This window comes from Ictidomys tridecemlineatus, chromosome 1, assembly GCF_052094955.1.
Source record: "Ictidomys tridecemlineatus isolate mIctTri1 chromosome 1, mIctTri1.hap1, whole genome shotgun sequence".
Classification (NCBI taxonomy): Eukaryota; Metazoa; Chordata; class Mammalia; order Rodentia; family Sciuridae; genus Ictidomys; species Ictidomys tridecemlineatus.
The window spans coordinates 247,666,263-247,688,891 of record NC_135477.1 but is presented as its reverse complement, the minus strand read 5'-3'; the positions used below and the strand labels follow the sequence as shown (position 1 = coordinate 247,688,891).

At 40.6% G+C, this 22,629-nt stretch overlaps 1 protein-coding gene and 1 long non-coding RNA gene across 2 annotated transcripts in view; one reads left to right on the top strand and one right to left on the bottom strand.

Moving 5' to 3' along the window:
• Positions 1-14,495, top strand: part of Mroh2b (maestro heat like repeat family member 2B) — a 71,771-nt gene extending 57,276 nt beyond the window's left edge. Inside the window, exons 30-42 of the mRNA XM_005325667.4 lie at positions 413-565; positions 2,945-3,102; positions 3,814-3,940; positions 4,423-4,610; positions 6,776-6,916; positions 7,305-7,419; positions 8,039-8,185; positions 8,440-8,622; positions 11,694-11,849; positions 12,186-12,317; positions 12,732-12,834; positions 13,765-13,830; positions 14,375-14,495. Coding sequence (XP_005325724.2) covers positions 413-565; positions 2,945-3,102; positions 3,814-3,940; positions 4,423-4,610; positions 6,776-6,916; positions 7,305-7,419; positions 8,039-8,185; positions 8,440-8,622; positions 11,694-11,849; positions 12,186-12,317; positions 12,732-12,834; positions 13,765-13,830; positions 14,375-14,481 — 1,776 coding nt within the window. The 3' untranslated portion in view covers positions 14,482-14,495. The remainder of the gene's footprint in view (positions 1-412; positions 566-2,944; positions 3,103-3,813; positions 3,941-4,422; positions 4,611-6,775; positions 6,917-7,304; positions 7,420-8,038; positions 8,186-8,439; positions 8,623-11,693; positions 11,850-12,185; positions 12,318-12,731; positions 12,835-13,764; positions 13,831-14,374) is intronic.
• A 1,124-nt stretch (positions 14,496-15,619) lies between these two features.
• On the bottom strand, positions 15,620-20,068 carry LOC144365610 (uncharacterized). The gene is made up of 2 exons (XR_013424269.1): positions 19,648-20,068; positions 15,620-16,096 (listed from the first exon to the last, which is right to left on the bottom strand). It is a non-coding gene; the product is annotated as an uncharacterized LOC144365610 (long non-coding RNA).
• Positions 20,069-22,629: the final 2,561 nt, after the last annotated feature.

The following is a 22,629-nucleotide window of genomic DNA, read 5'->3' as shown; positions in this document are numbered from 1 at the left end:
TTACCAAATTCTCAAGGCTTAGTTATTCTTGAACAGACTCAAGACATATTTACATGATACATGAAATGTATGTGAAAGTGCTTTACAATATAAAAATTGCTGAACAGATATGCATTATTTTTCCCTCATGCAGTATTGCTATCACTTTAGGTTTGGAGAGGAAATTGCCTCAGCAAGCTTGAAATCCAATAAATATGAATGATAAAAAGGCAAGCCCAGAGAAAATTTGCTTAGAGATAAAATGTCATGCCAATAACTTATTTGAGTATTTTCCCTAGTTTCAATGGCCTCAGTCATGTGCTGTTTGGAAATCCCAGTGGTTGCTAACATCCTTAAATAAATAACATGCTGTAAGTGTCCATACATAAAATGAGGTGTTTGGTGACATGAGTCTTTCTGGGTTCATTCTCAGATTGCCTGCAAATTCATTCCAAGTGAAGAAATCCTGATGTTCTTGGAGGAGACCCTCGATGGGCTGGAAAGCCTGGATCCCTCGTGTACAAAGGCCTGCGGCATATGGATGATCACCACCCTCAGGGAGCACGGAGCCACGCTGGAAGACCAGGTGAACTGACCACCGACTGTACAACTGAGCAGAACTCTGCTACTCTTGAAATGCCAAACAGGCCACGTCTCTTCAGACTGTCCTGAGGTGGGCAGCAGGCAAGATTATGTGCACAGCCTCAGAAGGCCTCAGCACAAAGCCAAGTTGTGTGTTAACAGGACTCCTGTTGAGTCCTGCCTCGGTTGCTTCTCTGGTCTTTGATCATAAAAACTTTCGAAACTGCCCCATTTTAACCAGAGGTTGTGGCTCTGATTCAGCGGCCATTCAGATTGCGGAAAACGAGGTTGTTGGATCTGCTAGAATAACAGCAGTCAAGTAGATACCCTTGAACTTCTCATCCCACTGCTACTCCTCCCACTTTCCGTTTGTACACCAGGGGGTGCACTGTCTGGTAAGCAGGGATGCCTGTGAGTTCGAGAAAAGCCCTCAATCCTTCCTCCCAACTGAAGAGTTAAGAGAAGGAACAGAATTAAAATCAAGAAGCTTGAGTAAGAGCTACAAATAGAGATTCTTCTGTCCTCTCTCCTGAAGTCAGACCCAGAATACAAATTACTCAAAGATTAACATGTAAGAAAGAAACTTTTAACTAAATGAACACATCTCAAGGAAAAAGGGAGAAAGAAGTCCTTGCCCCCCCCCAGTATGCCAGAGTGAATGACTCTAGATTTTAAAATTTTTCGAAAGCATGGCTTTTGTGCATTAGAAATTACCCCTGTGCCAATTACTTTCCAATAAGTCACTTTTTAGAAAGTGTTTAGTTAGTACTTGGCACCATGGCAAAAACTAGTAATCCCAGCAACTCAGGGGGCTGAGGCAAGAGGATTGCAAGTTTAAGGCCAGCCTCAGACACTCAGTGAGACCCTGTCTCAAAATAAAAAATAAAAAGGCCTGAGGATGTGGATCAGTGGTTGAGAGCCCCTAGGTTCCATCCCCAGTATCAACCTCTCCAAACAGGGGGCTTTTCTACCATGCTAGTAGACAGGAGAGACTAGACGTTGATAAATAGGAAATGTCTGTGTGTTTGTGCTTAGCTTAGGGAATTGTTCAAAGAATGTTTAAAGGCTTCCAACGGGGAATTAAATCCTCTTCAAGTATCACAACTTCAGTGATACTGAAGTGATAATTATATCTAAGGGATATTTATGACTAAGGAATAAGGAGAAAATGTGATGTTTAAAATAAATTTTTAATTTAAAATGTGTATACAAAATAAGAGAGAGAAATTTTTAAGAAAAGTTATTTGACCTAGACACATGCCCTTGTCCACATCAAAAAATCCAAATGTATGAGATCTTTCCCTATTGTCCTCAGATTAGCATCAAAATTCAGTGAAGTGGCCGTCAGTGCCCTCTGAGATCTGTCTGGCTGTATCTCTTCTATCAAGGCATCTGCCCTTCATGCCCCACCATCCTCTCAGTTCTCTGAACTGCATCATTGTCTTTTTTCCAGAAATTCTTGTTGGCATTGTCTCATGTTCATGCTTCCTGCTGTTTTGGTTATGGACTTTCTTTTTTAGAGCAGTGTTAGTTTTAGTAGAAAAACTGGGCAGAGCGTTGCCATAGTCCCCCCTTTTTCCACACATGCTCAGTCTCCCCCACTATCAACAGCCACCTCCAGAGTAGTACATTTGTTGTCCTCCCTGAACCTACATTGGCTCATCAGTATCACTCAAAGCCCATAGAGTTTGCATTGACTCTAAGGTTTAAGGAACTGCATTCTACATTGTGCCCATCCTAGGGATTTTGACACGTGTATAATGACATGTACCTACCATGATAATATCCACAGAATAATTTTCCTGCCCTTAAAATCCTCTGAGCTTTGTCCGTCTTCATGTTTTCTTATTTTACATCCCTACCTGTTTTTTCTGGCAGGATGCCCTCCCTCACCATCTCCACCTTGCCCTTTGAAATTACTACAGTTCCTTTAAGACGCAGACCAAAGTCTCCTCCAGCATGACTCAGTTGCTTTTCGATTTCCTTATCATTTCTATGCACCGTTTGTATACCAGCTACCTTGTGTCACCTGGAGCACATTCCTTTGGGGAGCCCACTGATAGCCTTTATTAGATCACTGGCTCATTTTGCAGGAGGCTGCATCTTTTTCATCTTTGGTATATCACCCACAGTGCCCAACACAGTACCTGGCATAATACTCTCTTTCACTGACTGCTGCCTAAAGTGAACTAATAATAAACACCCAATTCACCAGTAATGTTCTTGAGTGAGAAATAAGCCATGCATAGAATCAATTCTTGTTTTAAACATTATTTATAATTCATCAACCACCCAACCACAATGTGCTCAGGTACCTTCCCTGGGCCATTGAATGTAGAGTGGAAAAAAAGGTGACACAATATTTTATTTGGCTTCCTTTTAGCTTCTGGAGATCCTGGGCATAATTTACCACCACATGCCAATCCTCAGACAAAAGGAGGAAAGTTTTCAGTTTATACTAGAAGCCATCTCCCAGATAGCCAGCTTTCACATGGACGCCGTTGTTGTCAACCTTTTACAGAAGCCTCTGCCCTTCGACAGGTAGATTCTCATTGAACTGGTACTTCCTCCCAGGAAAAGCTACCCTGCAAGGCCTTGGGGAAGGATTTACTGTTTGAGAGAAAGATAGCAAAGATTGAAAACAAAGGTTGGACAATTTAAAAATTGGTATTTGAATCACAAGTAATGTTTTTTCACGTTTTTTTATTGAATAGTACTGAGATTTAAAATACACACACACACACACACACACATACACACACACACACACACTGTAACTAATGAAAATCAAATGGGGGGGTGCAGAAGGCGGGGAAAGAGGAATGAGTGCTGAGGAGTGACATTGGCCAAATTATATTGTTATCATGTGTGCATGTATGGATATGTAATAATAAATCCCATCATTATGTACAACTATAATGCACCAATAAAAATGTGGAAAGAATTATAATTTCAAAATACATCATAGAAATAAGTGATATTAAAAGGTGAGTATTCTCTCCTTTCTTGTTGCCTAGGATGCACCTATGTGAGAGGTTACCATCTTAATGGACATTAACAATCCTTGGTAATCCAAGGCCAGAATGATAGATTGTTAAATAAAATGTCTTTAGTATCCCTTGACGTGCAGCTTCTTAATCTGTCCTTGAAATTGTAATTAAGAATAATGTGGTTGGAGAGTGAGTCAGATGGAAAAGCTCACAGTCCAAGGAGTTGCATCTTATCTTTCAACCTCCTACCTTCACACCCTAGGGACACAAAGACATTGTGGAAGGCCTTAGCTGAAAACCCAGCCTCCACTGGCAAAGTCATTCGAGTCTTAATAGAGAAACTGGAGATGGGATTAGAAGACGACGTCGCTGGGAAAGAAGTGATCTCTGTGAGTCCAACATTGCATCACCTGCCTGGGACCGTACCCTACTCCATGATCTGTTCCCACCAGGAACTTGGTTCTGTGGCTTTAGTCGTACTTCTCATGTGCTAACTTTAACTCTTCCCTCGTTCGTATGAGACAAATACGGCAGTCATTTTGTCTGTGGCTGATCATTTGGGGAAGCACAGTTCTCACCTGCCCCAGAGCAAATCTATGCATCTAGATTTCCAAATTAGTCCTCAAGAAAACCAAAGCACCTTTTGGTTTTTGAAAAAACTCCAATGATGATAGACATGATGTTCTCAAAGCAGTCCCAAGAGAGAAACATTTACAGATAAATAAGGCCCCCTTTCCTCTGTTTTATCCTGAGCATTGTCAACTTGGAAAACAATCGTTGGGGGAGAAAACAAACTTGAAGATCAGCCCCCAGAGAAAAGATGGTCTTGCAGAAGAGAATGCCATCTGACTGACCTGCTTTGTCCCCTCAGGTGGCCTGTGCTATATATGAAGTGATCTCAGTGGGAACCCCCGTCACCGGCTTGTACCCAGAGCTGTTCACTCTCCTCCTGAAACTGGTCAGCTGCACGCTCGGCCAGAAGATGCCCACTTCTTTCATGAGCCACAGGAGGCGCGTGATGCAGCCTGGGGAACGGCAGCAGATGCCAGACCCCTGCAGGTAAATGGCCTGGCAGGGAGAATGTTTCAGGGCTGTCTTCCACGGGCAGAGTCCTCAAGAGGGGCTGTGAAAGCCAGGCTCTGCACCTGTCGGCAGGGCATCCAATATTTTTAAGAAATGAGGTCCTACTGTCCTGAGACTCTGATGGCAGGCCCTGCAGTTCCTTTTCCCCGACCCAGTACCCACCGTGGCTGCCCAAAACGGGCACATGGGGAATAATGGCTATGCCTTCTTTCCTAAAGGGCCCACTCTGCTCGTTTGGTTTCCTTTATCAAGATCTTTCCAGGAAAGCTGGAATTCTGTGATATTAAGACCAAATAAACAAATAAATGCCATGTTTCATCAAATCTAGACTTCAGCAACTGAAAAAAAAAAACAACATTATTTTGTGTACCGTTGAGAAAGGAGAAAAAGATATCAACTAAGCCATAAGTCAATGCTTTCTTACATACATTTTTTTCTTCTTATATACACTTATTTTCCTCCAAATGTATTGTGTTTTTCTATAATGAGATTTAAAAAAAAGTCTTCATTTCCCTTTTCCCAAGTGTTGTGATTCAAAAAGACAGGTCTTAACTGTACACTAATCTTCATCTCTTCAATGTCATGTATGCTGACTTAGTTCCACATGTAAATATTTATATTAGTTTAGCTTTCCTCAGGGATTTATACATTGATATGTACACAGATAGACACAAGCTTTCTTTGTCCTCATCTTACCACTTGACAATACAACTTTAAATGTGTCACATATAAATGCTTCCTTGGTCAAGGTCATTTGCAAGGGCAAGTCGGTTTCTGAAGAAATCTTGTTTGGTGGATAAAGGATCCCCCCAAGGGATTCTTATTATTAGTTTTTCCTTATATTCTGATCCACTGGACTTCTTTTTAAAGAGCTTGCAGAAGGAGGTACAAAATCCCCCTTTCTGGTCTTTTGATCTCTGAAAGATGTTTGTTCACGTTCTCTTTCTTCCTTTGGACAGAATCGGATGGCGTCTTCTAAATGCATCTCTTCCAGATAGGTCTGTTTTCTGCTTTGGGGGATTTCTGTTGCGGGAAGGTCTGGGGAGCACCACAGGGGACCGTGGTGCCAACAGCCCGGCCATGCATCTGCCACTTATGTTTTTAAATTTTTGTTTTACACTTATCAAAAGAGCTCTTCGAATGGAAGTTCAGTAGATTAGACAAAGGGGAACAAAGGAAGGCAGAGGGGACATGCAAAGAAAAGAGAGTGGAATGAATCTTAACTTTCCGATGTTCATATATATAAATATACCACAGTGAATCTCCATGTTATGTACAACCACAAGACTGGGATCCTAACTAGAATAAGATGTGCTCCGTGTTTGATAAATATGTCAAAAGATACTCTACTGTCATGTATAACTAAAAAGAAGAAAAATGCAAACAAACAAAAAAACCCAAAAACCAAAAACAATTGTTTGGTAAATCAACTTTTATCTAAATGATAATTTGACCACTTGGGTCACATATATCATGAATATCAAAATATAATTCATAAACTAAAAAATGAGTTCATCAAGGATTACTAGGCATGAGATTTTCAACCTATATAACATCACTGTTTCCTTTACCTTTTGCATAAGTTTTCATTCCAATGTCAAATCATAGTGCAACTTTTGTAAAGGTGTTTTAAAAGGCATGTAGACTCAATACGTGCAGTTACAATAACACATGCAACTTGACTAAAATGAAAACAATATGAAGAGCTACACCTGAATCCAACCACATACATGTGAATGCAAAAACCATAGTTACCACGTCACAACCACTGTCTAGGCAACAGTAACTGTGTACCATACCATCCATCCTGTGCAAGATGCATCCTGATCTCACAGAGGCTACTTTAGAATCCGTGAAATAGGGTATTTTTCACCTTCCATTCTCAGGATTTTTTGTTTTCATTTTTTCTTGTAGAAGGTTGACAAGATTTGGTGGCAATATTTACTAGCCCATATCATCTGGACGTCTCCTTTGATCCCAAGAATAAAGTATGAGAGCAGAGCTGCCTGTTTTTCTGTTGCACAACATCCATAAATCCAGGGTTGTCCGAGCATTATGTGGATCGGGAAGAGTGGCTTTGGGATTTCACAATTTCCTGTTTGGGACTGACTTACTTTTGTGATGCCTACTGTCTCCTTTAGGCTCTCAACTACAACTCTGAAATGTTTACAAGCACAAGCCATGAAAGAAGGCCTTGCAAAAGAATCTGACGAGGGGGACAATTTGTGGACCCTCCTTTGCAGTCTTGATAGCCATCACATAGGCGTCTGTGCACTGGCCAGGTAATGTACATTGTCTAGAACCAGATGCAAAAGAGAAAACCAAAAGAAAAGAATAGAGGTGCAATACAGGCAACTTCACTGAGAACAACTGGCTCACATAGGATGTATGATCAAAGAAGAACACAGGAAAGAAAGAGCAAAGAGATGGTAGGATCAGCCCCAAACTCCCCACTCCCCTCAAGAAAAGGGGAGAAGATTCAAGTGGATGACTTCAGACAAATGACATTTAAACTGGATAGTTGAATGGGCTATTTTAAAATTTAAGGCTTGGTGATCTTTCATCAAGCATTCTTTTTTAGATAATTTGCCTGAGGAACACGTAGGCTAAGATTTCCTCCGTAGCTTAGAGAAAAATAAAAAAGATTCTTGTAAAACTTGCATTTTCCAGGAGCATGCTGGTGTGGCAGCGTGGAGTCATCCTGGACATCATGGAGCAACTCTTCCCATCCCTCACCTCCTCCTCAGAGAACTACCGGATAACCGGCACAGCTTTCTTCTCTGAGGCAAGAGAGAGCACCCATCAAAGCATGCTCAGGGGTCACCTTGGGGTACTCCTTTCAGGGTCTAGTGCTCAGTAAGAGCTGAAACCATAGAATGGGGACCTTCAAGGGGAACTTCAGTAGCAGAGGAAACAGCTCCTGCCAGAGACACCGAAGCAGGGAGCAAAAGAGGAAGAAGGCTCCCTCAAACACACCCTGCCCTCTGTCTGCCGAAACAAACCTTCCAGGGCAAAGAAGGGAGGGAACTAAACCTGGGAGGGAGAAAACAAAAAAAGTCACCAACAATCATAACATCACTGACTCTTCCAACTCTGGCGGGAAGACCGTTCCCAACGCTCCAAAGAAAAAACACCACCGGTAATCCCTGTGTTCCCTGCCCCGTTTTCCCACCGAGACTGGGAAGATCCTCTCACTCGGGTATCCTGGTTCTCATGACCACATAACCTTGGCCTGTGGGCTGCCATAGCTGGAGCTTATCCTCTACAGAACCGGCTAGCTCACCCAAAAGCTTTCTTCTCTGCTACACAGCAGTGAGGCTCTGTCTTTGTGGTTAGGCTGCATCTGGCACCTCTGGAAAGGGAGGTCAGACCCTAACTAAAGGGGAGGAGTGTGCTGATTTCAGCTCATGAAGGAGCCAAGCCTTTGGAAGCTGGGGAATCTACGCGACGTGCTGATACTGATGGATCAGAGTGCCTGGGATTCCAATGCCACCCTGAGGCAAATGGCCATCCGAGGGCTCGGTAACACAGCATGTGGGGCTCCTTATAAGGTAAGAGGTGTTCAGGGGGGGGGCGGGAATACATCACTTAAGTATTGTTTTTAAATAACTATTTACTAACCCACACCTGCTAGTTGCTTAGAAATTAATCAAGAATCCCAATATATTCCCTGAAGTGTAGTGGCTCTTGGGTTCAAGTTCGTGGGACCCTAACAGAATTTCAGTCTCCTTGCCTGGGAACTCCTACCGTCTTCCAGATACACACAGAGGAGTTTTTGAGATTAAGAGACTTTATTTCAAAACAGGTGAAGAAGCATAAGCAGATAATGTTAGAATCTATCATCAGAGGCCTGTATCACCTGGCTCGCACTGAAGTCGTCTGCGAAAGCTTGAAGGCTCTCAAAAAGGTCCTGGAGCTGCTTACAGACAGAGACGTGAGCTTCTATTTCAAGGAAATAGTGCTGCAAACGAGAACCTTCTTTGAAGATGTAAGTGAGCTTGCTCAGGAATCTTCCTTCCCCAGGAGTGAGTAAGCAGGAAAAGCATTCACATACCGCTTGTAGAAGACGGCAGTGTCCTACCAATATTCCTTGGTCAGCCCAGAGGTCACCCACCAACAATTCTCATATAGGACGATGACTTGCTTAGTCTCTGTCCACCTGAGGGTGCTCCCTGGCCTGGGAATCATGACTGATGTAAGCAGGGTGAGCTAGAATTGTTGGGGAAAGAAAGCCCTGGAGAGGACCCTCACATAACGGGGAACCAGCAAACTAGATTCCCAGCTTCTTTAAAAGGAAGGACCAGCTGGAGCCCCACTTGCTCCTGTAATTTATGCGCTCACTAAGACTCCCTTTCTTTGCTCTCCTTCCTTCCCTATTCCATCCCCACTCCCCAGGCTTGCTTCCAGTCCTCACCTCCCAAAGAAATTACTTGAGCCTAAATGCTCACTTCAAGGTTGGCTTTGTGGGGAACCCCGTGCAAAACTAGGCCTTGAATAAAGATGATGTTGCTCTGACACTGTCTTTTCCACTTCCAAAATGCAAAGTCTCATTTTATTCAGGAGTCAGTGAGCGACAGCCCACAGACCAAACCCAGGCCACAGCCTGCTTTTGTCAATGAAGTTTTACGGGAACACAGCCACACTGATTCCATGTTGTCTGTGGCTGCCTTCACCCTCCACCAGCAGAGTTGATTAGCTGTTATTACAAAGAGCACATGGCCCACAAATGATTACTCGTTTGGCCCTTTGAGAGAAAGTTTGCCAACTCCCAATGTAGTTCACAGCCTTAACTTCCAAAAGGATGAATCAGCAATCCCACACAGGGAAGGTCCATTTTTTACACCTTCCGGAAAACTACAGTTTATTATTTATTTTTGGTTTATTCACACCATCAATGGAAAAAGCATACATATTCATAACAAATTAGATCAATTATTTTGTGATCTATACCTGCTTCACCTTGCTCTGTTGTCTGACGGCAAGCTGCTGGTTGCCTCCTGCAGTGCATTTTCATTAACATTAAGACTTTATTAAATTACTTATTTACCTTCCAGTCTCCAGGTTGAAAAGTCTTCGTTTCCTTCATTATTTATCATAAACCTAATTTTTCTGCTCATTAAATATTTTATAAGCCTGTGTCTGAGTCAGATCTCCAAATGAGGCCTGAGAAGTATTGAATACCATTTGAAGAAAAATTACCTCTCAAGTCCAACCTTTTCCTATTTATTTGCTTCAGTTTTTAAAAATCTTTCTCTTTCTTCCTCTCTGGCAATTTATTAACCATGCATCTGTAGATTCTAATATTCCATATATGCCCACAGTCAATCACTCTCAAGTTTTGGGTTTTTTTTTGCAATTTCCCGGATTTATATGCTAATCTAAACCTAATCTTCGAAAGGAGCTTTCTGTTTTTTTGTTGTTGTTGTTCCCAGCCAGTTTCTATAATTTACCAATATCACGTTCAATTGGCAAATTGTCCTCAAAAGTGCTTACTGGGCTCCCATGCAGTTTAGTGTCTTCTCTAAAAATAGCTATCATTCTTTTTTTCATTCCACAAATTACTGAATGCAACCTTTAACAAAGGACTGAAGTTACCCCTTGGGGGTCCCACATGTTGGGTTTCCTGGGGTTGCTGTTGAACTAATAATACTTTTCTTGAATCTGGGCCTACAGTAAATCCCAAGTCTACCTAACATCTTGTGGTCCCTATAAAGTTTCTCAGTGCTACTGCAGGAGAAAAAAAAAATCTAAATTTTAGCTGATTGTTAGATTGGATCTTCCTCATTCCTAATAGCCATCAATACCATCACATTTGCATAAAAGTAAAGTTTGACAAAACTTAGGTCTCAGTTATGACATACAATTTATTCTCCAGTAGTGTTCTTTCAGTATATTTAGAGCTGTACTTTTCTACAGATTAAGCCTACAACTCTGTAATCCCTTAGTGCGGTCTCTCTTTCTAAGTATATAAATACTTCCTGGTAATTCTCAAAACATGATGATGCTTCAGTGCAATGGTAGAACCAAACTCGTGGCTGCCTCCCCATGCTTTGGTCCCTTCCTGCTATCATTTCCCACATGTCATCCTGAGTCATCACTTTACTCTCTGTGAATCCATTTTTTTTTTTTAACAGAAAAGCAAACACGTTGAATTTGACAGATAGTTCCTACTATCTCTCCTGACACCCTAAAATGTTTTTGCCAATTCTTTCTTCTGCTTTCTCATCATCCTATCTTTATCGATGTTACAAAATTCCAAAGTTGGTTTTGGGGGTTTTGTTTTTGGGGTTTTTTTTTTTCCTTTTTTTAAATAAATGCCTCTTTACCTTTTGGTACTTTGTTTTGATTTTCTCCATTTTTCTACAAAGAGATGTTTTAAAAATACTCTTTGGCCTTATTCCTAATATATTTTAAAATGTTTCTATTTTCATGTCCATTGCACAGGTGTGCTTGTTTAGTTATTCTGATCTTTCCCTAATGAGTCATTTTTATTTTTCTGGATGATCTACATCATCTTCCTTTTCATGTTTATTGTTCAGATATTATTTAGATAAATAATTTTATGCTACTCAGGCCTACTTTTGCCTTTTATCCCTCAGGTTTCTAGGCCTGGGGGCAGGGTGGGGGTTGTCCAGAAAACTCATCTCACTTTATTTTCTTTCATTGCTGTAACATATGAAATAATAGGAGGCTGCCCTGCTCCATAATCTTACCCTTTTTTTTTTTTTTTAAATCATTTCCTACCCTCCTGGACAACAAAGCAGTCAAAGTTCATAACTTCACAAACTCAAAGAGTAGGTCCAGGCACTTGTTTGTTTAACTGAGACCCAAGGCCCAAATTACTGAGTATTTGGCACCTTGGAGGGGAGTTCTGGACCTGGGAAAATTTAGATTCGAGTTCCCATATCCCTAGGATAATGTTATGTACTTGAGCTAACTGATGTAAACTGCACAAGCAGGAATCCTCTGGGACCTCTGCAGACAGCACTCCTGTCGGGGAGGTTACCAAAGAGGTCCAGGAGGGACTGGCCTGTGAGAAGGTAACATTTGTTACCACAGGAGCAAGATGACGTGAGACTGACTGCCGTCTTGTTATTTGAGGATCTGGCATCCCTAACAGGAAGAAGGTGGAAGATTTTTTTTGCTGAAGAAATAAAAAAGAGCATGATTTCATTCCTTCTCCACCTCTGGGACCCCAATCCCAAGATTGGAGCTGTAAGTGTCCCTCCACAGACACCCAGACCTCCTCCTCTCCCCAGGGCTGAGAAGCACCGGTAAGCCTGGTCTCGCGGGACTAGAAGCCATATCTGAAGTCACCCTACCCCGACAAAGGTGAACCTGAAAACTGCTTCTCCAATTCTGGGTACATTCTTACCACACGTTCCCAAGTTTCCTCCTCCGTCCTTGAAACTGGGAAAATACCAGGGAGACTGTACGCCCTCCAAACCACACTGGCCTGCACTGTTCCTTTCCAAACACTAGTCAGCACTTCTTCCCGGTAAGAAGAGGGCTCTGGCCTTACGGACTGTGACACGGAACACTCTTTTCCAGGCTTGCCGTGATGTCTTGGTCATCTGCATCCCCTTCCTGGGCCTTCAGGAGCTCTATGGGGTATTAGACCATCTCCTTGATCAGGATCTACTGAGGGCCAGGGATTTCTATAGACAGTTCTGTGTGAAACTGGTGAGTGTGCAGTAAATGCTTCCTTGAAAACGGCAGAACAAGAGTCTAGACAAGTCCCAGAGGGGGAACCTAAAACAAGGGCAAGCAATCTCTGGCCAGCGCCACCACTGTTCTGAAAGGATCCCAGTGTTTCTTGATATCCCCCCAACATTCCCCCCAGCTCAAGCCCTGAGTAGGATCTGTTCTAGGTTCACGAGACTCACGTCCGTGGATTGGTTCCTTCATCCCCAGTGCCTTCTGATAAAATTGAGATCAAAGTACCCACAAAACAATCTTCAACCCATTAACAAATCAATGACTAGCGGTGGGCATGTCCACTGGCCTTTAGGGTTCCCTTCTGAGGGCCTGCAAGACGCAGGATGTAATAAATTGTCCTTTTCCAGTTGCCCTTTTTGTAATACGCATCTCATCTAGGCAAAGAAAAACCAAGAAATTCTGTGGATCCTTCACACACACTCATTCACCTTCTTCAACAGCAACTGGGAGATGATCAGAAGTGCAGCCCTCAAGCTCACAGGTGAGCTCACATCCGCGTTGCCCTCTCAGATGTGTCTATTCTCCCTATCAAGTTTTCTCGTGGATTAAGTATTAAGCTACCCCAGCATAAACACTGTTGTTACCGGTATGACAATTTTTAGCAAGGCTGAGAGTAAAAGTCATTTTATGTCTTGCAACAACTTCCTTCAAAGGAATTTGCTTTCTCTTGCAAATGAAAACCTGTCACCTCTTCTGGTTTGCCAATCCTGAGCTCTCCTCCCATCTGACTCTTCTCCCTCCTGAGCCCTCCATGTTCCTTTCCTTCTAAGCAGTTGCTCTTGCTTTTCCCAAGTCTTTGTTCCAAGCCTGCCACCTCTGCCTAAATACTTTCTTTCACTTCATTCCTTAACATGAACCATACTCCAGATTCTAAACGCAATGCAAACTGAGAGGTTGGGGCAGAAAGCATGATATAAGAGGAAAACATGCTGACATTGATAATGGGCACCAGTACACATCTGTGAATCACCTCTTGGTCAACTCTATAGAGAGGGAAATAACTGAATCCTGGAAGATCTTTCTATTATAAAAATTCCCAAGTTTTATCTCGAAGCCTGTTCTGACTAACCAGCCTACAGGGGACAGGCCCACTGGCTTAGCCACCTTATACCTTACAAGTTCTTGAATACAGGAACCATATCTTAAACAAGTTTGAAATCCGTTACCTGCCCTCACTCCCCACCCAGGGCCAATACTTTCCCAATACTCTCTGGATGAGTGACCACTTGCAGACATAGTTCTCAAAACTCAATAGAGATTCCACTCACATCGTCCTAAGGGACTCACGGAAAGTTATTTAATTTGCTCATTCATTAACTAGACCATTTACCTTCTGGCCGGGTGTGGAGTCTGACATGATCTACTCCTCCCTTTTGATGAAACCAGTAACTCTTTCTCCTGTTGTCTCTAGATGCCATTGTTCTCAACTTGACCAACCAATACGTGGCGTTATTAGAGAGAGAACAATTGATCACACGTGAGTACCATTCTAGTTTCCACTTAGCATTTTGTTCACATTCTGAGGGAAAGAGAAACTTTTATTTCTCCAAGTTCCATGTAAACTTAGAAAAAGAAAGTTGTAGTGCCCAATCATTGTCTCTGAGGTTCCTGAAACACTGGAATTTCCATGGTGCGTAAAATAATCTCCAGCTCCACCCCTTTGCAGACAACATTCCCAGCAGACTGTGACAGCTGGAGGTTGTGTCTACCCCTACCGATCAAAAGGTCAGGGTTGTTGGTTTGTGTGCTTGGCCTTGAACCCAGGGCCTTGCTCATGCTAAGCATACATCTACCACCGAACTACACCCTCTCCCCTATTTCAATGTTAAAATAGTTCCTCAACTTGTAGCCCCAAATTCTGCCTTTTGGAGTAAAACATGAGTGTGAGAAACAGTTGCTCACGGGCCTGACCCTCTGGGAACCTTCCAGTGCTGTGTAAAGTGGACCTTGCTTTGAGTTGCTTTTCCTGCTGGGCTCTGACTGTCTCCTCTTAATTAAGCTTGCTCTTCTTTCCATTTCAGGTCTCCAAGAACTTCGGCAAGACCACTGTATCAGTGTCCAGAGAGCAGCTGAAGCTGCTTTGCAGACCCTCCTGAGAAGGTGTAAAGAGACAAGCATCCCTTTGTAAACCATCCAGAAATAAACCGCTAGGCTTTTTCTAAAACTGACTCCTGTCTTGATTCCATGACTTCAAAAACTTGGAGCATCCTGAGGGAAGACATGGTACCTGAGAAGGGAATCTTGAAATGGTGATGTATTCCGCACTCTCCAGAATATCTCCCTGCTGGCTTTCACTAGTAAAAGTGAGTCCCATGAGATCTCTTCAGGGATAAACTGTGACGTGACTGTTGACAGCCATATGACTTTGCACAGGTCAGCTCTCTGTCTTGGGAAGTTTAAACAGCAGCAGACATCAAAAAGTGACAGAACTTGACAGAGTCTCACTATCAGTAAAAAGAGGGCTACTCTTATTTTCCCACACACAATCCTTTCCCTTCATATCTTTGTCAGCTTTGATTTACTACCCACACTCTTCTCTTTCTAAAATACACTCTTATGATGAGCTTTAACCTGTCTATTGTCTCCCAGGTTGTAATTTATGCATCAAGACTATGCCAAATACTTTCCTTCAAAAGACCTTTCTGACATTCTATTAAATCTCATGGTTTCCTTTCCATTTTTAACCTAGACCTCAATAATCTCTTTCTCTCTTCTCTCTCTCTCTCTCTCTCTCTCTCTCTCTCTCTCTCTCAATCTCTGTGTGTGTATGTATGTGTGTGTGTATACGCACATATTGCACATATGTATGTGTGTGTGTCAATATTCTTCATAGTATCTGCATTTTAATCCTTTATCCTTTTCCATAATACTAAGTGAAAGTCTACACATATGAAATTAGGTACATAAAAGAAGTTTCTAATACAGAACCCTATATTCATTTAACACCACCATAATAATCATTTATTAACAACATTATTAATATATTCCTATATAACATCCTTGCAAATTCTTCTTACTTATATTCTAGTCTCTTCATCCCTAAACTATTTGGCCAAACATCTTTTGATCCTATAAAACCCCAAGATCAAAGGAGTCTTTGGGGTTAAAGTATGGAACTAAGGGTCCCTTTATTCTTTCGTTTAGCAAACATATATTGGGTCACTGGGTTTGTAGCTCAGTGGTAGAGCATTCACCTCTCATGTGTGAGGCAAAGGATTTGATTCTCGGCACCATATATAAATTAATTGATTAAATAAAAATCCATAGACAACTAAAAAAATATTTATTGGGTATATAAAATTTTATAAGGCATTATTATAGCCACTGGGACCATAAAAGTGAAGAAAAAATAAAAAAACTATACCCTCATGAAGATTGTACTCTACAGAATCAGTGTATATTTTCTAGAGATGGCCCCTAAGATGAATCTGGCCCCTTATGTAATCCCCTCCCACTATGAATAGGATTGATCTTGGCCACCAACCCAATATTTTAGAAATGATGGAATGTGAATTCCAAGACAAGTCATAAATGATATTGTGTTTCCTTAAATCATTCACTCTGCAGGAAGCCAACTGACCTGTCAAGAGAACACCCAAGCAGACCAACAGAAAGTTCCATGTGGCAGAGAATTAATCTTCCTATGAAGAAGCAGGACAAATTGTGAGACATGAAAATGAGCTGCCTCCAGAATGGATCTGTGATCCCCAGTTGAAGTCCTCAGCTTGTTCCTTAACTGCAACCTAAGATTGTAAGATAAAATAGAGAATATCCAGCTAAATCCAAATTTCAGATAACATGGAATGTTTTTCCCTATAAAAGTAGGTTCCCTACATACTACACTAAAATATTATTTGTTATTTATCTGAATCTTTTGTTTAGGTGAACATTTTATCTTTTTCATGCTAACTCTGGCAAACCTAGTGCAATCTAAGGAGAGTTCTACACCAGAATCATTAAGTTAAGCAACTCCCAAACTCCAGAACCACAAAACTCTCTGGGAAAATAAATCATTGGTGTTTTCCAGGAAAACAAATAACCCAATAAATAATTGGGCCAAGGAACTGAAGAGATACTTCTCAAAAGAAGAAATACAACTGGCCAATAAATACATGAAAAAATACAAATCAAAACTACACTGAGATTTCATCTCACTCCAGTCAGAATGGCCATTATCAAGAAAACAAGTAACAATAAATGTTGGGGAGGATGTAGGGAAAGGTACACTCATAGATTGTTGGTGAGATTGCAAATTGGTGCAACTACTCTGGAAAGTAAGTATGGGGATTCCTCAGAAAACTTGGAATGTAACTACCATTTGACCCAGTTATCCCATTCCTCCATCTATATCCAAAATATTTAAAATCAGCATACTACAGTGACACAGTCACACAATGTATAGCAGCACATTTCACAATAGCTAAGCTATGGAGTGAATGTAGGTGTATTTCAACACATGAATGGATAAAGAAATGGGTTTATATATAATATGGAGTGTTAGTCATTAAGAAGAATGTCTTTATGACATTTGACAGTCAATGAATAGATCTGGAGACTATCATGCTAAGTGAAATAAGCCAATCCCAAAAAACCAAAGGTTGAATGTTTGCACTGATATGTGAAATGTAATCCACAGTAAGGAAGAGGGGGAAGGAAAGAATAGAAGTTCAGTAGATTAGACAAAGGAGAATGAAGGGAAGAGGGGGGGGATGAGAAAAGGAAAGAGAGTAGAATGAATGTGACCTAATTTTCCTGCATACATATATGAATACATCACACTGAATCTCACCATTGTGTAGTTCCTCCACAAGAATGGGGTCCTAATTAGAATAAGACATAATCCATCTTGTATAACTATATCAAAATGGATTCTACTGTCATGTGTAACTAAAAAAAAAAAAAAGTAAAACTTTGGTGTTTTAAAACAATTCTTAATATAATAATTAATTTATTTCCTGAAACAAATAAATAGTTTTGTTATAATTATTTTATGAGTTTTTTAATTTATTGATTGATTTTGCAGTAAATGCATTTTGACAAATTGTACACAAACAGAGCACAACGTCTCATTCCTCTGGCTGTCCATGGTGCAGAGTCAATCCAGTAGTGTAGTCATACATGTATATAGGGTCATAATGTCTGTCTCTTTCTACTGTCCTTCCCATCCCCACAGCCCCACCCCTCCTCTCACTCCCCTCTACACAAACCAAAGTTCCTTTATTCTTCCCTACCCTCCACCCTGCCCTACTATGGATCAGCATCTGCTTATCAGAGAAAACATTGGGCTTTTGGATTTGGAGGATTGACTTATTTTACTTAGCATGATAGTCTTTAGTTCCATTCATTTACCTGCAAATGCCATAATTGCATTCTTCTTTAAGGCTGAGTAATATTCCATGGTGTATATATACCACATTTTCTTTATTCATTCATCTGTTGAAGGGCTTCTAGGTTGGTTCCAGGGTTTAGCTATTATGAATTGAGCTGGGGTGTAAACATTGATGTGTTAAAGCCTCTAAGTTTTGAAGTGATTCTCTATGCACCAGTAGATAACTATTACACAGAGGGGCCATGATTCTGCCAGAATTGTATGCAATCTTTGAGTGATGGCTTTCATCAAATTCTTAATGGAATCAGAAACTATTCCCAAGCATAAAATATATGAAACAGAGCAAGGCAAAGGATATGAGTTTCATCGACTTCTTTGGGCAGATCATTATAAGTCAAATGACTTTCAAAATAGCACTAACCAATGAAACTTTCTGAATGATGGGAATCATTTTTCTTCCTATATTAACATATGGTAGTCACTAGCCACATGAAGCAACTGAGCACTTGAAATGTAACTAATATATCTGAGGAATTAAATCTTTAATTTTATTTAGTCTTCGTTAACCTTAATTAAATGGCCATTTATGACTAGCAATTATGTCCCTGCACAGGAAAGCGTAAGAAAGTAGCACAAAACATTAGGAGAACTTGGCTTGAGTGACTTCAGAATTAAGGTAGCTCTCAAGTATAAATTCATTGACAAAAATTTCAATACCTTTTCACACACATATACCACCACTGCCCACCCATCTTTGCACCCAATAAAAGTCCTTTTTTTGTTTAGATTGGCTGATGGAAACTAGGTAGAATGGTCACATGAAATAATATTGCCACTAAACCTTTAATGATCTAAACCTAATGCTAGAGGGATTCCTACTGGCAGGAATTTCTAGCACGTTTTTTTACATCCTGGCTCCACCATTTACTAGCTGTAGGACTTGAGAAAGCCACCTAACCTCTTATTATTTTAATTTCCACATCTTCAACATTAAGATAATTTTCTACCTCAAGGTGCTATTTGGGGGATTAAGTGAGTAGCATGTCATAGTCCATTCAGGATGCTATAACAAAACATCCTGAACTGGGATACAAAACAGCAGAATTTATTGCTCACAGTTCTGGGGTCTGGAAAGTCCACGGTCAAGATGCCAGAAGATTCAGCATCTGGTAAGAGCCCTTTCTTTATATGTGGTGAATTGTTGTGCATCCTCACATGGTGGGAGGGGCAAACCAGATCCTTCTGGCTTCTTTTACAAAGGCACTAATCCTGCTCAAGAAGGTAGGGTCTTAATGATCAACACCCCTCCCAAAGGCCCTACCTCTTAATATGCCTACCTTGGGAGTTAGGTTTCAACAGCACATGCATTTGAAGGAAACACAAACATTCAGACCACAGCACATGTTAGGTGTTTAGAAGCCTGACACTGAATCATTATTCAAGTAAAGTCAACTATACGATATAAATATTATTAATACTAACACACTTATCATTAGAGTCACAAATATTTACATCAACTCAGGGGTTGGTACTTCAAACCAGCTCTCTACCCTACCCCTGTGGGGCAGGGCCATATTCCTGAGTCTATGAATATTGCTGCTTTTCCTGAAGAGGATGCAAATGAGGTGGCCCCTCTAACCCAGAAGCATTCAACTCAGCTTCTTGTCTTCTGCTCTGGTGGCTTCGGAGTCTCTGTTAGACACCACCCAAGTGTTCTTACTCACTCTTATAATATAGAGCTGAACCAGAGTCAGGCTTTGTGATAGGAGAAATTTAGGTCTCCTTTTCCTCCCCAACAACTATTTCTATTTCTCCCGCCACTACTCTTTCCTTGAGAAGTTGCCACTGGTCCTCTATGGTACCTCCCCTCCCAGTCAGCCCTCTGTAGCTCATTCCAAGAGTTTAAACACAGGCATGTTACCCAAGTGAAGAAGAATCCCTGTGGGTCCCAGCAAATAGACTTACAGAAGAAAAGCTTGTTCGTGTTCTTCTGAAGAAATTACAGATTCCTTTTAATTTCACTCCTGTGCTTGCCTCACAATTATCTGCAAACATTATCATTTTTCCACCCATGTTTATTATGGAACAGAGATTCTGTAATGTTCATAGACTGCCTAATGGGCTAGCAGTGCTTTGAAAGGCTACAAATCATGTTATTTTGCAACTCAGTACTCTGCCCTTTCACCCAACAGTGAGGGCCAGTGTTCTGCTGGTAAATTAGGGACGTTTAGCTTGGCTGACCCTGCTGTGAAGGCAGTTTTGCCAGGAAAGAGAACCAGATTACAGATGGGAAGAAATAAACAAGGTTCCAGTCAAAGAGGCCAGAGGAATTGCTTAACCAGAACTGTCCGTGTACTGCCATAGTTTCAAAGGATAAAATACAGAAACATCCTCACCAGGCTCTGAAATTATAGCAAAGATTTTCTAATAGTGATTTTTCACTATTTGATTTAGTCTCCAACCCCACCATGATCCTTCAGATCACCTGAGTAGAGAATTAGAGAATGCCTGGTCATCAATCAGATATAGTAGGAGATTGGGAGCTGGTCAGGAGTCCCTGAAAGACAGCAACTTTCTGACAAATAATTTTATATATTTGCAGCTTGGGAATTATCATTTCATGGACTTTATAGTTTATATTTCTTGCAGGTATTCCTGGTACTGAGATAGTAGAAAACATGACAGAAACAAGTTGAGCATGAGGAAGGGACCATGGAATTCATTACAAAAATGTGAGGGGACAATCTATTTGTCATTACATGCATATAAAATCACCAAGTCATGACCTAAAAAAAATGGCATTTGTTCCTGCTTCTACTGTCAAACTACATTTATCCAACAAAACACTCTTACTTATTTGTATTCCTTCTGGACAAACTGTCCTGGATTTTATTTATTGAATCATGTGGTTATCCTGAAGGCAAGATAAATTTGAAAAATATAATTTTCCAAATATATGTGACTCATACTTCTTTTTCAGTTTGAGAGCCACTATAAAAACACAAGATAAGAAATCTTCTTTCTATCAGGAGGAGGGAGAATTAGACACAAAGAGAAGATCCTGGGAAATGAACTTGATCAAATTATGTTGTGGGCATGTATGAATAGGTCACAATGAATCCCACCATTGTACGTAGCTATCATGCACCCAAAAAATCACAAAAAAGAAAGCCCTTCTTCAACATTACCTACTATTTATTTCCTCCAACTATTCTCAGAGGCAAGTCCTGAAGATAAAATTGACTATGGCCCTAACCCCATTCTTAACTGCAAAGTATTCAGGCTCTGTCTCAGAGACAAGAGCCTGGGGAACAGCTTTGCCTGCAGGACAAGTCAACCAGAACTTTCTGAATTCTGCAGAAATAGGGGAGTTGTAAATGATCTTTTTCCCTACTCCCAGTAGAATCATAAGGAAACCATCATTTCACATTCAACCTAAGAAGCTCTATTCAGGAATATGCCATATACCTTTAGTCGGGGCAGATAGGCCCCATGGGGAGGGCTGGTGGTTTCTAGTCTGTTTCATTATATGGAGGATAAAATGAAGTCCCATCTGAAGACAGCAGGAAAGTCTTATTAAGGAGTAAAGCTGGGCTGGGGTTGTGGCTCAGTGGTAGAGCGCTCACCTAGCACGTGCGAGGCCCTGGGTTCGATTCTTAGCACCACATAAAAATAAATAAAATAAAGATATCGTGTCTAGTTACAACTAAAAAATAAATTTGAAAAAAAAAAAAAAGAAGAAGTAAGGCTGACTCGTGGGACATGCAAAATAAAACCACAATGAGATATCACCTCACTCCACTAAGAATGGCTATTGCCACAAAGATGAATAACAAGTGGTGGCAAGGATGTGAAGGAAAGAACCCTTACACGGTGTTGTTGGAAAGGTCAACGAGTACAGCCATTAAGGAGGTTCCTCAAAAATTAAAAATAGACCTACTATATGATTCAGCAATTCCACTAATAGATATATTTCCAAAGGAAATGGAATCAGTATGTCAAAAAGATATCTGTTCTCCACGTTTACTGTAGCACTGTTCCCAATAGTCATGAAATGGAAACCACCTAAGTGTCCATCAACAGATAACTGGATTAAGGAAATGTGGCACATACACATAATTGAATACTATTCAGCCAAAAATAAGAATGAAATCCTATTATTTGCAGCAACATGGATGAAAGTGGATATCATTATGTTAAGTGAAAGAAGGCAGACACAAAGATAAGTATGCATGATCTCATATGTGGAAACTAAAAATGTTGATCTCATTGAAACAGAATAAAATGGTGGTTATCAGAGGGTATAGAAAGTAGGGGATAGAGAGGGATGAGGGAAGGTTGATCCATGGGTATCTATATTGCTCATTAGGGTGACTATCGATAACAGAGATAATATGCATTCCAAAAAGTTAGAATAAAAGATTTTGAAAGTTTTCACCAAAAAGAAGTTATAAATGATTGAGAAGATAAATATGTTTAACATAATGTGTTAATATATTTTAAATATATTTCAAATACAAGACCTCATATATTTTAGTTGTAGATCAACACAATACCTTTATTTTATTTGTTTACTTTTATGTGGTGCTGGGGATTGACCACAGAGCCTCACCCATGCTAGGCAAGCGTTCTACTACTGAGCCAGGTGGTAGGCATTGACAAGGGATATTGCCTGGCAGATTTAAAGGAGTAAATAAAAATAGTCTGAAGTTTTAAGTCTAGATAACTAGAAGATTGACAGTGTTGGAGCTAACCCTACTCCAGATGAAGATAATAAGCATACAGTTTTAACTCTTGTGCCCTACCACAGGGAATTGTCACTAATCCTACTTTTATTTTTTCTTTTTTAAACAAAATATATATGTTATACCAAGTTTAGATTATACGTATGTACAAATAATAAATTAATAATGGAAATTATTTCAACTGCTGCATTTATACTGGTAA